Below are 16908 nucleotides of genomic sequence, written 5' to 3'. Positions count from 1 at the left end.
AAACTGTACTGATACTGAGTAAATCTGCCCAGAAAGCAGAATGGAGAACTATTACTGAGCCGAAGAAACAAACACTTATTGACTCTGTGGGACAGGAGATAGAGGATTTTTATAACCTGATAAGTAAAACTGTTCTGATTAAGGTTTTAAAGTCTATAAGTAAAAAAAGAGAACTAGCAGGAAACATAGATCTTAGAGTCATAAAAGAGAAGGGACGAAAAAAATCCATTAAGGGATTGTTCCAAGAGCCCACTTAAAATATTTAACACTGATCCCTTTGCCTTCTAGCTCCTTAAAAAAATCACCTCTTACATCATGCCATCCAAAATGAATTATGCTTTCAATTTTCCTTGTTTCCTGCTATATTCATATTAAACTATTACACTCTATGCAGGAAAGAATCCAGCAAAAGCAACTCATCTTGCTGTATGCTAGGAATGGTTTTCTTCAGATGGTTTTAATGCTGAAGACAAAGGTCAGCAATTTACCCCAAACAAAGCACTGGAATTTAATCTTTCCTCCGCCTGTGCGCAGCACGCTTCCACGGCCTTCACAGTGTTCTTCAATTACGTTCCTACTGGAAAGTAAGGCTTTAAAAAACCCTTTATAAAGGCTGTTCAGTTTTTTCCCTGAGAGACTTGAAGCCGTGAATACTGTATTAGGGAGCTGCCAAGTTATCTGCAGAGGTCCTCTACAATTTTACCTCTTCCAGAGACTCTTGTTTAATTAACGCATTCCACAAGCTGTAGGACTCCCCGCAGCTGAGGATTTCTTCTGCTTCGATGCACGACCGTGCTGGAGGATGAGGGCATGGACAGTTCATGTCAAATCTTGCAGCCCCCTGACCAGCTCTGCCTTGCACACAGACTGCATAGCCTGGAAATGGATCTCAGAGCAATACATGAAACCAACAAACTGTGCTTTGAAATTGGGAAGGGGAAGACAGCTGGAAATATGCATTATTTAAAATGCTCTAGGATGAGAAACAGATGCTGGCATGGCATTTCTGGAGTTGCAAGTTACACAGCTTATGCTGGCAGTTGGCAAGCTAAACTGGTATCAAACCCACAGCTATGCAAAACCCACCACCACAACTGGCATCCAGGCCAGGAGAGCTGGCCAAGAGCAAGCGATCATGGGCGCTGAAATATTCTCTCTTGCCGTTGTACCTCCACCCTGGAAGGGGCCAGAGCAGAGAAAGGGAAATCAGACTGCACCTGTCCAGGAGATAAATGCAACACCTCCCTTTCAAGGGCTATCTGTGCATTACCTGTCACCAGCTCTTAAATTCACTTAAATAAAGGGAAAAAGGGAGGAAGAAAAGCAAAGGGGTGTATTTGCTCTCTAATGCAAGTCTTGATGATCCATATCTCACAGGCTGAGCCTCCAGCTGAACTCCCAGTGCCTTCTCTGCTCTGAGGCGGTCTAAAGAAAGGGTTTCTGATCTCTCCCTGATGCATGTTGTAAGTGGGTGAGTTGGCAGCAAGATGAGATTCCCTTCCTTATTTCTGCCTACCAAAAAGGGAAACCCTGGAAAACTGCCAGATCTGGAGACTTGTTAGGGAAATACTAGTTTGCTGATGGGAGAAAAAAAAACAGATGAGGCAGAATTCCACATAATTCTGCCAGCTAAAACATTGTTTTGACTTGCATCAGTAGAAGGAAGCTATCAGATAATTTACACAAAGGATAAAGGCTTTTTGGGAGACAAGATTTAACATCATCACTTCCCAGCAACTAGTGAGACAGAAGGCTAAAATCACTTGGATTTAGGAAAAAAAGGATAATCCTTGGGGATGGAGAAGGACAAGATTTCAACTGGTCTCATATCATATGAGAAAAGAGAAAATAAAGAATATCCTACGTACACTATGAGTTACAGTGAGCACTTATGGAGCTCTTTATAGATTCCAAGCAGTCTATAGGTGTTTACTAGTAATTGATTGTGGGTGATGGTTACTTTCCATGTAATTCAACAGTGTTACTGAGAATAAAATCCTCTCCCTTTTTTTGATCCAGGATAGCAGGTCTCCATCAGAGCTCCTTTATGATTTGGAACAGAGGCCAGTGCCAGAAAACTTGCAAAAACCACAGGGCTACAGGGTGGATCCATGTCTTCCCTCTCTCTGTGCTGGCCCTGTTGTAATCCCAGTCTGTTCTAATGCACGAAGCCCATTGCACCATGCAGTGGGAGTAACCACAACCTTGTGTGACCTTTGCATTGACAGCTCCTCTGCAGTTTGAAACTTCGCATTGCCACCTTCCACTCCTTAAGATCTTACCTAAACAAGTTGATTTTTAACTCATAAGAAAGGTTCTGGTCCCTGAGGAGACTTTGAAGTAGATTCTAAAAAAGACATTAGTCCTAGTCATAGGACTAGGGGTTGTCCATGGCAAAGAACAGGGAGAAAAGGCTGTAATTCTCCCTCACAGCTCTGACCACTGATTCATAGTCACACTGGCATAGACAATATTTTTAGAAGGTTTTGGTGCTTTTTTTCCATAGAAGATAATGAGGTTATGGCGCCCCATGGACACTCACAGTCTCCTGGGCAGGGATGAAAGCAGTCTCAGAAGGAAAGAGTCTCTACCTTGGAGGAAGAAAGCCTCCATGAAGCTAAGGACAGTCATGAGGTCCACTCCTAACGCAAGGGCTGCTTAATAGCTACTCTTTTTGTGCTGGCTTTTTTCTTCTCTCCCAAACAGTACAAGCCTCAGGAATACTCCCATGGACAAAGCAAAGGGGATATACCCTTATTAACCTGCAGCTGTTCCCCCCAGCCCACTCTCTCTCATGTCTTCCATTCTCCATCCTCCTTGGGCACAGACCTGGGGCAAACAGAGGCCTCCAGGAGCCAACAGCGCTATCCCGTTGCCACCTCAGGGACAGGTTAGCTCCCTCCCATGTGGGGCCCAACCTGTCAACCAGCTTGGAGGTCCCTCCCAAAGATATCCCACCTAGTTACTCATGCTCAGGCTTAGCAGGTTCAGCCAAAGAGATCTGAAAAGGATTTTGCTTGAAGTAGCATGGCTGCCAGGTGACTTTGGCTGTTGGAGAGCTGATCAGCATGAATATGTCACAGTTTGCTACATTAAATCAAATATTCCATGCTATTCAGTAAGTTTTGTGTTTTAGAGTCAGTGTTGTACCTTTTCAGGGTGCCCTTACTTACTTCTTAGACCTTACTTGGGGCTCAGTGTGTTGAAGTCACTGCTCATGAGACAAACTATACCTATGCTGAAAGGTCAAATGTGATGAACATGATACTTAAGTGCTGAATATTGTTTGTTTGGACTGATCAGAATATTTCTGAAGTGACTTACACCAAATTCTTCCTGTGCTCAAAACCATTTTTCTCCATGAGCCATGTTTACAAATGCCAAGAATATTTTGAACCAGGAGTTATGAAAGCCTGAAAACACTTACTTATAGAGGGCTGTTTCAACATTGCAAATACTTATATGTAGTTGAGCCAGGTCCTGCTGCTCATGGGAACAGCCTTCACCAATCTGTCAACACTGCCTTGTCCTAACTTGTGCAAGCAAGAGCTCAGAAAATCAATGTGACGTGAAGAGACCCTCAAGGTGCCACTGTGCAAATATAATGCTGCCAGGGAGGAGGATGGTGAATCTGGCAGGTACAAAGAAGTTTGTAACTACTTGCAGGGATTATATTTTTGTGGGTCATTTAATACCAGAGAGACTTCCTATCTTTTGGAATTAATCAATTACTCTTCTGTAAAGGTAAAAACCTTCACATTTTTCTTAATATATTAAATTTAATTGTGACTTAAATGTCTTGGTCCATAACATATTTTTTACAGATTATGAGTTCAGACTTTTTGTTGAACCATTTTTGCACTGAACTTTACCAATTCCAGGACAACAGGGAGTTCTTCAACAAAATCAAATACCAGTCTACCTTCCTCCCCAAACTCAGGAGATTTCTCATAGTTTGCATTATACCACCTTGCTTTATAATTTTGTTTCCCTTCTCTACATTGGACTTTCACTCATCCTTTCCATTACTTCAGCTAAGAGACAGCAGTTTAGGGTAGAGAATATTTTATTCTACTTGTCTTAGAATTCCCTGGCACTGGTTTAGCATGGTAAAAATGTGATTAATAAGTAAATAAAAGTACTGGCATAATCAGGAACTCTATTCAGAAATGGTCTCATAACTCCTGCTTTGACCCTGCCAAGGGGGGTTCTATTTTAATATCAATATTTAGCAGAATTCATGGCCATGCCCCCATTTTCGATCTACAGAGCACAGAGAAGTATTTCCAGTTATCACCTCCACAGTGTTTTCAAAGCAGCATATAGTGATTACCTGAAAAATAAATGGAATCTCTCAATGACTTCAGGGATTCAGCCAAACCACCAAAAAATCAGGCTTATAACATTCTCCACGTGAGTTCCCCCACAGTATGTCTTAAAACCAGAATTAAAAATTATATGTGGGTTTATCCTAAAAACTCTCAAACTCTTTTTTCCTTGAAAGACAGAAATCAGGAGCACTAGGATAATAATGGGCCAGATTTGCACTAAGGCACTTTATCTAGGGCCTCACCTCAGACAGGGATTTACAAGGAGTATGAATCCCAACCCTGTTAACCCATAAAATAATTTGCAGTGCCTTATATTAAGTCTTAAACTGAAATATTATATTTATATTAGTTTTATTGTCCATTTGCAGTGTCAGGAAAAGATAACTAACCCAGTGGAACTGAAGTGCACAGATCAAGGACTTCACAAAGAAGGAAGAAGTATAGCTCGTGCTGAAGAAGTACACTTTGTGGCAGAGTGCTTCAGTAAAAGTGTTACAAAGATAGAAATAAAATTGAAAAAAAGAGTACAAGATTGCTTTTACATATATATGTATAAAAGGTGAATTTTGCTTCACTCAAATATTTTATGGACTTTGGGTGACTTTCATATAAATTAAGACTTATTTTCTGGTTTTAAGTAAAGAATAAGTGTTTCTTTTTCTCCTGCCCCTCTTTCACCAAAGAAGAGCATGGAAGGAGGAAACAAAAGAGAAAAATGTTGGGTTTCAGGTGTTAACCAGAATAATAACTCTGCTCTTCTATTACACACATTTCATTCAAAAAGCTGTTTTGTGTTAGAAAGTGTTTCAACCAAGGGCTGTATCTTATGTTCATCTACAACCTGCAGCATTTCAGCATGCCATACTTTCATCATGACTTTTCCTAGCAAAGCCTAAAGCAAAGTACAGCCACAATTCTAGAGGTCTCTGTAATAACTCACAGAGGCCACGTCAAAATAATGCTTCCTCCACCAACTACTCCAAATCAGTTACTTCTCTCTCGAAGCACTAATTTAGGTTAATCCCACCCCCCTCTAAAAGCCTGAATGCATCCCCAAACGCGAGGATTCCAGGTTGCTCATCCCATGAGCACACTTCACGGCATCCCTATGATATAGGTCTGGTAGATCTTTTCTCTCTATTTTCCCTCCCCACAGTTCCCTCCTTTCATTATAAGAGGGCTCCTGTATAATTTAATTTAAGGGAAACTTTCGTGGTGACCCCAGCAGAGTTGAACAGAGTCAACCAAACCAGAGGCTTGCTTTGCCCTGCCACCTTCTTCTCATCACTACCAGTAGCAAAGTTACAAGTGAGTTCAGCAGGGAGAAGAGTAAGTTTCTATCATAAATGCAGCCCTACCTCTCATTCCCCATACCCAGCAAATGCTAAATTGGTTTTAAAATAAATTTCCTTAACGACCAAGTACTACTATTTAACAGGACCCGTGAGCACTTCTATAGCATTTTACAATTCCAAATCACTGCATAAGTATTAATTAGCCTTAATGACTCATATTACCTAATAAGATAATGAAAAACCCTGCAGCTCACAATATCTACTTCTATTTTCAGCAAGAGATGGAATGGATCTTTTTAAAGGATATATTCTCTTCTAATTCCTTTTCTGCATATTCCTGTAATAACTCCTGGAAATAATTCAAAGTGTGTTGTGGCATTTTTTTTCTTCTTAATTTGCGAGGACTAATTTATTGCACCAAATACAGCCTTTGCCACCCAATAAAAATACAGAGGTTTAGTGATAATATTTGTTCCTTACGAAGCTTTCTATTGAATGACGACTGGTGTGGACTCACTGTTTGGTAAGGAGATGTGGATTTGCTGCCTGTTCTTTATGGAGAATAGCAACGTCTTTCTTGGTTTCTCTCTGGGTCGCCACTGCCAAGGTAATACTTAATGGATTAAGTCTTGTGAAATAAATTCTGTAAATAGAATGTGGGCTGAGATCATTTCAACTCATTTCCCCTGCGTCCCCTTCCCGTCCTGGAAGCTGTCAAGTACAAGCAGCCTGCAAGCAGCCTGTTCTCCCAGTGTTAGTCTTGAGTCTCACTAGATGCATAAAACAGCTTGTTTTTCACATACTTTCTGTGATGGCATTAAAAAAAAAATTGCAAGAGAAAAAACAACCCTTCTCAATTCCACCCATCCCTATAAACTGGATACAGCTAATCTTGCAAGGGCACCAAACATTGCTCTGTTTGTCCATCATTAGAGCACTAGAAACCTATGTTTATGATAGAATTATAGCTGAATCTGAAGGATTTGAAAGAAAGGAACTGAACCAACTGTGGGTTTGTAAACAAACAATATGGTTTTGACGTCAGCCGTATCATTTCATGTGCTGGAACAGTTTCTATCATGCGGCCAGTTCCTGCCCCTGAAGAGTATCTAATTTAATTTAGATGTATTCATGATATGGGACAGCACGTCAAATCCAAGAAACTACAGGGTACTGCTCAAGGCAAGGTCTATGCTGGAAAGATTGCATAAACTGTACTTTGAAGGAGCAACAGAGACCTTTTGGCTCAAGGAAAAGAGGGGAAAGTTGTGTCTACTGCAGAAGAAAGAAAAAAAGAAAGTGAGGGGGAAGGGAAGTATACAGAGTGGGGACTGTCAAGGGGAAGGACTTTGTTTCTTCTTTAGAAATAGACCAGTTTGAGGGTTTTTTTCTGCATTCATGTTATCCAAAAAAATCTGCATAACTTTTTCCAGAGCAATAAATTCTATCCGCAGCTTTCAGCAGTTCTTCCAATTTTGCTTTCAGTTCTTCTTGGGTTCCTCTTTCTCTGTGCTCTTTCTGTACTCACCCTGCAGACAACCACCACGAAGGACAACTCATCCGGGGAGATTTTCTGTTAGGTACCACTCCAGCGTCAAAGGGACTATCCCCACCACAGTGCCATGACTAGCCCTTGAGTCCTGGTGCAGTAAGTGTGACCCCGAAGGGCAAGGCAGAGCCCTGACAGTAGGAGCCTTAGTCCCTCCCTGAAACACTGGCAGCCTGGGCTGCTAACAAACACCCAGGTGAGGAGCTGACACTTGGGTGATGCAAGAACACCAGTATACGATATCACTTTGCTATTGCTGATAGTGACTGAAATACATCTTATGCTTCCGTTACCTAAGGGCACCGATGTGGGAAAATTTATTTTCATACTGAGCACAATTCTGATTGCTGAAAAAAAGACCCCATGTGGTGTCAACTGAACTTAAAGGGACTCCTTGTGTGGGTAGAAAATTATTTGTGAGCCTATGTGTTTATCTGCTTGGGCCTTAAATGATATGAATTTCTCTGGAAACATATTTCAATGAACAGTATAACGATGACACATTATGTTGTTCTTTTTCTCTTTTCTTTTCTTTTCTTTTCTTTTCTTTTCTTTTCTTTTCTTTTCTTTTCTTTTCTTTTCTTTTCTTTTCTTTTCTTTTCTTTTCTTTTCTTTTCTTTTCTTTTCTTTTCTTTTCTCTTTTTTCTTTTCTTTTCTACTAGATAGTATGTTCTACTCCGATGATTCCAGTTCCCCAGGTTTGCAGAAAACCTAGTGCCTCCCAGAGGTGTTGTAGAGCTCTGTGCTGGGTACTCCACTCTGGCTGTATGCACACACCCACCACCAGCATTTTCCCAACACAGCTACCCGTACGCCTACACATTTGGAAAGAAAATAGGAGACAATTCCCCTTGCTGTTATTTCATGCCACGGAATCCTGTCTACTTGTTGAAAAACTATTTCCAGTAAAAATGTACGTTTTTTTCCAAGGAAAGCTGATGCTTTCTACAAAAAAAAAAAAGAAATTCTCAAAAACTTGAACTCTAGTTTTAGCCAAAAACATATGAGACCAGCCTTAGGTGTAGCATTCAGACTGACACTATAGGACAATCGCAGAAGTTACAACCAGTTGTGCTCGGTTATTTACAGTGGAAGGCAAGCTGCAATTCTTTCCTGTTATCTATTTGTTGGCTTCAGGATTACATTTCTAAACCTTGCTTTTTCATCACTGTAAACATCAGAGCTGAAGAATTTGGTGGAGAGAAAATTGGCTACTTCTTCGTGTTTTTGATCACACGGGGCTTTTGATGCCTTCTCTTTCCCAGTTTCAGTGCCTGAGCTTTATGAGTGACACCACCATGCAGTCTCAGATTCTGGGATCTGCACATGCACTGTATTTCCTTGCTTATGTCTCCATTTCCCAAGCGGATACACCCCCCTGGTCTGACGCCGTCCCCAGCTGAAGCAGGGCAGGGTGCCACACAGACACATTATTCCATGATGAACATCAATATGCCATGTTGTCACTTGATCTCTCGGAGGCAGCTTCCCTCGCGAGTAAGCCTGGAAACTCACACTTTTCTTTTCCAAGACCCCTCACCCACGCGCTTATCTCTGCAGTGCTGGCAAACCTCTGAAGCCAAGGAACCTGAGAATTGCTGGTGGGAAATGATGAAAGATGTTCCAGCACCATGAAGCACAGCAGAGGTGCCCAAGCTACCTTTAAACAAGATAACCAGGGTATAGTAGCAGTCTTTCTGCCACAGGATGGAGCTCAGTGCAGGCTGCAAAGCATTTCTAGGAAGCTGGATAAATACTCAAGCATCTCTCTGTCACTGATGTCCATACTGCTGCTTGCTTCTTGATTGCTATTAGCGCCCGTGCTGGCAGCTTAAAAAACGTCATTTAGGTAGGCCTGAATCCCACTGCAGAGCCTGCACCATCAGTATGTCTTCAAGTAGGTAAATTCCAAAGTGACTGAAAAAAAATCATGTAGGTAAAGGTCTTGATCATGACTGAAAAAGTACAATACCAAAAAAGTGGGGGGAAAAAAGAGCCAGCTTTTGTAAAAGGTGAACATGTAAAACCCTGTAGCTTCGACTTTGTCCCACTTACTCTGCTCACCATCTCTACAAAGCGTTTCTCACACAGAAGTGTATTTTTAACAATGCTGAAAAGAACCTGCCAGGATTGGAAGCTCAAGTTCTTTTTCCCTGGATAAATGGGGCACAAATGTCACGTAAGAGGTTAAATGGCACAGGGAGGACTTTTTTTTTTCTCTTTTTAAACCAAGCATAGCAAAATTAGTATTAATGGGGCTCATCTTTCTGACTGCAAAATCTCACTGAATTTTAATATTTAACAAGAGAAATGGTCAGACTTCTCCTTCCACCTGGGTACAATGCACAACCAGAAACTGCTTTACTGAAGGAGTTAAAGTTTTCTGCAATAATGGAACAAATCACTCTATGCAACAAACAGCAGACACATTCTGTGGCAGTTTCCCCACAAACTTCAATCTATGGGGAAAAAAAATCTTGATTTATTATATAGCATTTGGACAGTTGCGAAAGAAAATTTGCCAAAGATCAGAATAATCAACTCTTTCACCCAAGCAGTTTTTTTATGGAAGAAAAAAGCACAGAATGGGTCTGAGCAAAATAAATAAAAATTCCACACTTTTAACCAACAGAGCCTTTTGCGTCATTCAGAAATATTTACAGACATCTAGAATCTTTTATCATCAAAAAGACACTCTGGCCTTTAAAATTACAACTTTTTCTTATATTTTTGTTTACTGATGGCCTTTAAACTAGTGGGTATCCCTAACTTGTGGCATCTCTTCATGCCGTGTTTGTCAAACGTAGGAATTTTTAAAGCTGCGCCTTGCTATTTTTTCCCTTCCCTCGAAACATCTCTCTTTTGCTAAGCTATCATCTGTGAATTTTAAAGATAGCAGAACACCATCTACTAGCAGCATCCATCACATGAGTCATTGTCACTAGTGTCTCAAACACTAGTTTTCATCGACTGAAAGGGCAGTTAATGCCAATATTAACCTGGAAAGGGCTAGCTGTTTTAATCCAATTAAATACAGATGGGAAGAGGGCTGCAAATAGAAACATACATTAGCCATTCATAGTATACAAGCATACATAGACAAGCCTCTCTCAGAGCCCAGTAAAGGTATTAGCATAGCATCCCTGTTCCACTTGATTATTTAATTAGCACACAATGAAGGCCACTGAATCTCTCTGCAAAAGGTGTTGCATACTTTGGACAAAAAAGAAAGGAGAAAAGAAGTTGCTTTTAAGTACAATCCAAAAAAATAGCTCCTTGGCTAAATGGCATTTTTAATAAAGAAGTTGCCAGTGTTTATTTATCAAAAAACAGTGTTTCTCTCGGGTGTTTTGATTTTTGTTTCTGTGCACAAGAAGGAGGGGAAAAAAGGGAAAGACTAAGCAAGTCTTTCAGTAAGACACCAGATGATGGATAGTCAAACACAGAGTCTCCTGTAAACACAGAGGGAACCAAAAGGTATGAACTGACTCATAATTGTGTCAACACAGGTCGCAGACCCTTGGTTTATTTCAGCCTTCCTGTTTTTCACAGATTTCTTCTCACACTACACTATTTTTTTTAAGACACAGACTCTTTTCAGTACATGTTAGTGGGGTGCAAAAGCACACATGTTTTTACACCAAAACGTGGGCACCTACACACACATATGGGGTGTATTGCCACAATTACATCAGCAGCATTTTCCATCCATGGCTTACGGCTGCATTAAACTAAGCCGTGCCTTTCTTCACAGCAGTCCATGCCCGCTATAAATCAAAAGGTCCATCCCATCCCTGCCTCCAGCTTTTCCATGGAGGCTCTTGGGAAGCATCCAGAAAAGAGGAGTACAACAAAACCTCAACAGCCTATTTCTCCAGTTCATGCAACCCTCTAAGACTCGCCGTGATTTTTTTTGTTAACATGTGGCAAAGTGGCAAGAATGTGTCTGACCAAAAGTGCTGGGAGGCTGACACACAGCAAAGAGATCTGTGATGAGCAGAACCTACCAGTATTTGTCTTGATCTGTAAACACATTGAATTGAGGATGTAGCCTTTTCCTTGTATAAAGTTGTTCTCTGCTGGTTGCCTATTTCCATAGAGACTGGAGGAAAAAGCCTCTCTGGGGTCTCTATTTCACTATCAAATTTGATTGGCACTGACCAGTGGGCTAAGAATTTGTTAGGGGAGGGGCTGATGGGCAGGCACACCGAGAAGCTGGATTCCCCGCAAGTCACAGAGCAGTTCAGGTGATGGTTCAAGAAAGATGTTTCAGTACATTCCCTCACAAAATCACCTGCGGAGACACCTTGTTGGCTGGAATCCTGAGATCCTTTTAAAGGACTTGCAGAAAATAACAAATGAAGATGGGTTAAAGCCAAGGGAGTTGTTCTTCCTCAGCAGAGGCAAGAAAAAAATTGTTTTAAGGCCAGACTGCAATGACCGGTGCTTGTCCCTGGATGTCCATGAGCCACACAGAGCCCAGCGCAATGGATCTGCACATGCAGCAGATCCATCCTGAGCACCTCAGATCATCCACACACGTGCAAACGACTTAATGCTATAGACCCAGAGTCTGGCTCATCCGAGATGTGTCAGATCCCCTGTATGAGCAAAGAGAAGTATATAAACAGCGACTGTTTGTTTGGGATGTTTCAACCTCAGCTAGATTAACTGAGAAATGGCAGAGCCAGCAAGGACAGATGACCTTAGTCAGGCTGAGCAGTGCCTCATTCCTTGTGTAATCACATCCAGCTCAGCGGGAAAGCTACTCAATAAAAATCAGAGTCACAGAAAAAGGATTTGGACCTTATTTCTCCTTGTGTAAAAGGCAGTTGGTAGAACTCCCAGTTAACAGGTAATCTTTGCAGTGAAGCCAAATTCACCAAGAGCATCACAAGGGCTCTTGCCCTGTTACTTCACCAATTCATTCACCAAAAAAATGCAAACCAAATTACATTTAGGACAAAGCTGACACCAAAAAAATGCCAGATTCAGCATTTCAGAAACACAAATCACTTAATTTTTTTAAAGATGACTCATTTTAGGATATTACACCTCTGTAAAGAGCAACCATTTTATCTGGTGCCATTTTCCCCTGTAGGAACCAAGGTTGATGTAACAACAGAGAGAATTCCCTACACAAATTACAATATATTAAGTCAGACTTGTTTCCAGCAGGTTCTGTACTTTCAGAAGTTGTTCCAGGGTTTGTGTGTTTGTCAAGCGGCCATAAACTGGGAAACCCTACCATCTTCTCTCCTGCCTCCCCCTCCTTTCTTTACCCCCTTTTAGCTCTACAGCAGAAGATGAGGGAAGCAAAATTAACTGGAGGCGACCATGGAAAGAGTTTCCAGACATTTCACGTATTTTCTCTGCATAAACACGCTGTGAATTTCAAATGTACACAGTGCCAGGGCACTGACACTCAGACCCCATGAGTTCACCCAAGTTAGACAAATTATGCTGCCTGATATCTCATTTGTTACAGTTTCTTGCCTTTCATTCATTCATTCATTGACAGTGGCTGGATTTCATCTCAGTGTAGGGGAGAAAAGGAGCCTCAATTGCTGAAGTTAACCTCTTGTGGTGAGATCAGTAACTGTGGACTTTCCAGTGAAGAATTCACAAGGAGATAGCTGCTAGCCTTACTTGCCAAGGCAGCAGTTGAAAGAATGCTGAATTTTGGCAGGTATGAGCTGAAGAAGTACTGTGCTATGGAAAAGGACACTGCAAGCTCCCTTCCAAATCTGCACTGTTTGGTTCACATCAATAAAACAAAGTAATTTAAAAAAAAAAGTTTACATGTCCTATAAAAAACTACATAAGGTAACGTTGTGGTTTGAATAGAGGATGGTGCTGCTGAGCAAACCTGCCTGGCAGACGGCAGTGGCTGCGGCTTCAAGCATCATATCCCGAGTACAATTAATATTAACCTTCAACTATATCAGCAATCTCTCTGCTTTCATCAAGTCTCATTTCCTCCCTGATAAAGAGCTACTTGTTATAAGGTAATGCAGGATGTGATGAGGGGATTCTTTTCTGAATGTCCTTTTACAGCCACGTTGGTCCTGGCAGGTACCGGGTCAAAGCACCTGTCTCATACACCAAGTATATCTAACAGTAAAGTCCCTTTGCCTAGAGCCTGTGCACACAAAGCCAAGGGCCTGGCCACTGCCAGCCCCAAGCCCTGCCCTGCAAGTGCGTTACGTCAGTCCCCCCTGCCTGATCCACTGTGTCTTGTTAGGAACCAGAAGTTGAGTTTGCATGGCAGCATCATGGGAGGTATTTGCATTGCGTGACCATCTCTGAACTGATTCCATTTAATGATGAGCACCTTTAACGCTGTTCTGCTGAACCAGTTTTGATAGCACATTTTATTTACGCAATACTTCCAAAGAAAGGAAAAGCTCTTACCTATTGTTCTTCGGAGATCTTCACATTGGCTAATGTGAGGGAATTTCAAGATTTCCTTCCACTTTTTGCTTTTGCCTTTGCGTTTCCCTCCACCCCCTGCAGAGAAAGAAATATCAGGATTAGATTGCTTTGGGGGCATAGCCCCAGCCGGAGTAAAGTCCAATCACAGTTCTTATGAATATCATTAATAATTAAAGCTGAGACATTGTGAGTAGATGCAGACAGAGTAGACAGATTATATCTGAGCTTGTCTGGGCTGAACAGACCAAGGAGGTGTCATCTGGCAGAAGATTAGCATGTTAGAAGTTGGAAGTTCAAGCCTGTGGCCCACCAGGTCCAGTTCAGATGACAGTGCTGAACTGAGCATCTTCAACATCATCTCTCCACCAACTGACAGCCATTTCATATGCATCAAATAATCTTGTAAAGTTACTGCTCAGATCTTTCCAACCTTCATCTCACTCTTCTGGTTTTAGGATGAGCCCTGATTCCACCCCAAAAGGAGAGCTGGAAACTAAAGACGAAGATTCAATTCTTGCCATCCCCCCCTCACATTACATATACCACTCACATGGCATTACCACTGGTCACTGCTGCTTCCACAGGAGGATAACTGGAGGAGAAAATTAATATATCCTCATGAAGACAAAATATCTTTTTGGTTCTTTTTCCCCTTTCTCATTCTTCCGTGTGATTTCTGGAACTGGACTGTCCTCAAGGTGAACGACCTAGCTGGCTTCCTCCACCTCTGGGAGGACCCGTTCCAAGATCCTCAGCCCCTCCACACTGATGAATCTCCCTCATCAACATCCCTTCATAAATACCCTGCTGCAGGCATCACTTGGTGCCACACCTGAGCTTATCCAGCCAAGCTATCTGCTCTCGGTGTTACTCTTTCATGCTGCCCACACTTCCCTTGTCTCCCCTTCCCTCCACTCGACCTCCCCATCTGTTTTTCTCCCTCTCCTCTTTCTCCAGTTTCTCAGTTCTTTCTCCTCCTCCACTTGCAGGTGTCCCTTTCTAGTTTATGTCAGCAGTGCATCAAAACCACATGTGTATTTTTCAATGTATTTTTCAATGTAATTTTTCATCTCTTTTTTAAAAAGAACCTTCAAAATCTACTGGCTTGATTTGGATCTTTCTATTGAGGTTCCCAAATCAGAGTGCCAAAACCTCACTTTCAGTCTCCAGTGCAAAGATACTTTTTCCGATCTTTTAAAACTTGTGATGTTTGCTTTCCTACTTTAATAACTCAGAACTCCACCTAGCTCAGGATGGGGGACCTGGGCACCAACACCCCTGTCACTGGAGCACCATAGCTCTGAGGGTCTGTCTCCCATCCACTGTTCCTTGCTCCAAGGGGATGCCTTCTGCACTGGGCTCTGACCAGTAATGGTAGCGTTCAGCACACCTCACTTTGCTCCTTGCTGGGATCGCTAGACATCACACCGCCTGCGGGGTTAGGCTCCCTCAGCCCAAGCAAGCCTTGTGCAGGCTGACATGCTGTGTGTGCTCTTCCCCAGTGTCTGCTAGATGGGCATGCAAATCTGAAGCAGCTCAGCCTAAGAGGATGTTTTTAAATTTTTCTTTTCTGCTTTTTTTTTGTGTCATTGGGCACATTTTTACTCCAGCCCTCACCTGGGTTTCTCTTTGATGCCCCCACATTTTTTATGCTGCCACATCAGCTTTACTGCAGAAGGCAGGAGGTGTGGTGTGGTGCTGGGGGTTTCATTCCCAGTTCATTTGTGTGCCTGTCCTGCACACAAGGAGAGGCTCTGCAGCCAATGGAGAAAGAATATCCCTCCAGACATGAAAGCCCAGATGCAGACTGAGATTCTCCGAGTCGCTGTATTTACTGAAATTCAGTCCCTGCACACAAAATCTGATTCACTTGAGTCTATTTTACATGCACTGGCACGTCGAATGACTAATTCAGAGCCGAGTTAATTCTGTAGAGGGGCTGGTAGAGTCACAACAGATTGAGGGTGTGTTGGGTACTACATGGTATTGCAGCCTAAATTAGGAGAGCATTGACTCAAAAGGTAGCAGATCATTACAGAGAAAATATGAGCCTTGGAAAAAATGGTGAAGTATTTCTCTCTGTGGGGCATTTCCGATCATACCTTTGGCACAGGAGTGCTTCTTCTGCATCTCATCTTTTATTCCTTTGCTTTTGATCATCAATGGTTTTGTCATTGCAGAGCTTGCTTTGAATTATTTTAAACTCCTTATTGACCGGAATTCATTGTACATCTTAATTATGCACTAGCGATGAAGGAACCACCTTGTTTGGACTATTGGGAGTATAGCTATGCTACCCTTCCCAGGAATTAGTCTCTGGCAAAGCACAGAGAGCTGTGACTGCCTCCACACTATGCTGCATCATGCAATGCAGATGTACCCTTTGGGCCTTAACGAACTCTTCTTCAACCTTCTGTCTTCAGTGCATCCCAAACACTCCTGCTAAAGTTATTTCCTCTCCTGTCCCTCCAGCCACAGTACAGGAAAGGCTGTCTTGCTCTCTTCTTGCAGCACATGACGTTTGGTCTTGTATGCTGAAGGTCTCAGGTATGCTACAAGGCACTAAGGAGCATTTTGTGGGCTGGAGTGGGCACTGTGATGGTCCATTCACCAACTCTCCTAGAGTTCTGCTGTGCTCACCAGTGACTGCAAGGGTGGGTTCAGAAACTCCAAGGGTCTTCCATTGACTTTCATCTCCCTGAAAGCCCACTCCTGCAACCCTGCACAGCTGCTCCTGCTTGTCAGGCTGCAACCTCTACTCGCCCCTCTTCTTCTCTTCCAGGGGCCTTCCTACACACTCCTTGGTGCTCCTGACCTTATGCCTCCTCACACCGTACTTACACTTCTCTGTCCCCTCCCTTCACACACTCCTCTGGGGAATGATCCTTCCTCCAGGAATTCCCATTTCCTTCTCTTTGCCAGTCATTCTCTTTGGCTGCATTTTCTTCCCTGAACTATTGCTTCATGTTTTTCCTCACACTTATTTATCTTGTAAACTTTGAGTTCCATGCCCTGATGTCAAACCTCCATGGGAATTAAATGAATTAAGTATATATTTATTAGCACTGGGGGAAGGATGGGAAGGAAGGGGAGGGCCAGGAGGGAGGGAAACAGCTGGGCTGGTGTCACAGCAGAATGATCCCCCTTTGAGAGCCACAGGGTTTGAATCCGGATTTCTGGATCCCTTCCTGAGACTGTAAGCTCTCAGAGAAGCTCATCCCATCTCCATGTACAAATGTGTGCCTCACTTCTGCCTGCTGCCTCTCCCACTGCACAGACCCACTCTGCTCTTACCAAG

At 42.5% G+C, this 16908-nt stretch overlaps 1 protein-coding gene across 2 annotated transcripts in view; it reads right to left on the bottom strand.

Moving 5' to 3' along the window:
- GRK5 (G protein-coupled receptor kinase 5) overlaps positions 1–16908 on the bottom strand; it is a 160434-nt gene that overhangs the window by 76497 nt on the left and 67029 nt on the right. For both annotated transcript variants that reach the window (XM_074831393.1, XM_074831394.1), the window contains exon 2: positions 13590–13685. In XM_074831393.1, the coding sequence (XP_074687494.1) occupies positions 13590–13685 (96 nt within the window). The remainder of the gene's footprint in view (positions 1–13589; positions 13686–16908) is intronic.

Source organism: Strix aluco, chromosome 7, assembly GCF_031877795.1.
Source record: "Strix aluco isolate bStrAlu1 chromosome 7, bStrAlu1.hap1, whole genome shotgun sequence".
Classification (NCBI taxonomy): domain Eukaryota; kingdom Metazoa; phylum Chordata; class Aves; order Strigiformes; family Strigidae; genus Strix; species Strix aluco.
The sequence above is the reverse complement of the archived record's forward strand: the minus strand, read 5'-3'. Positions and strand labels throughout refer to the sequence as shown.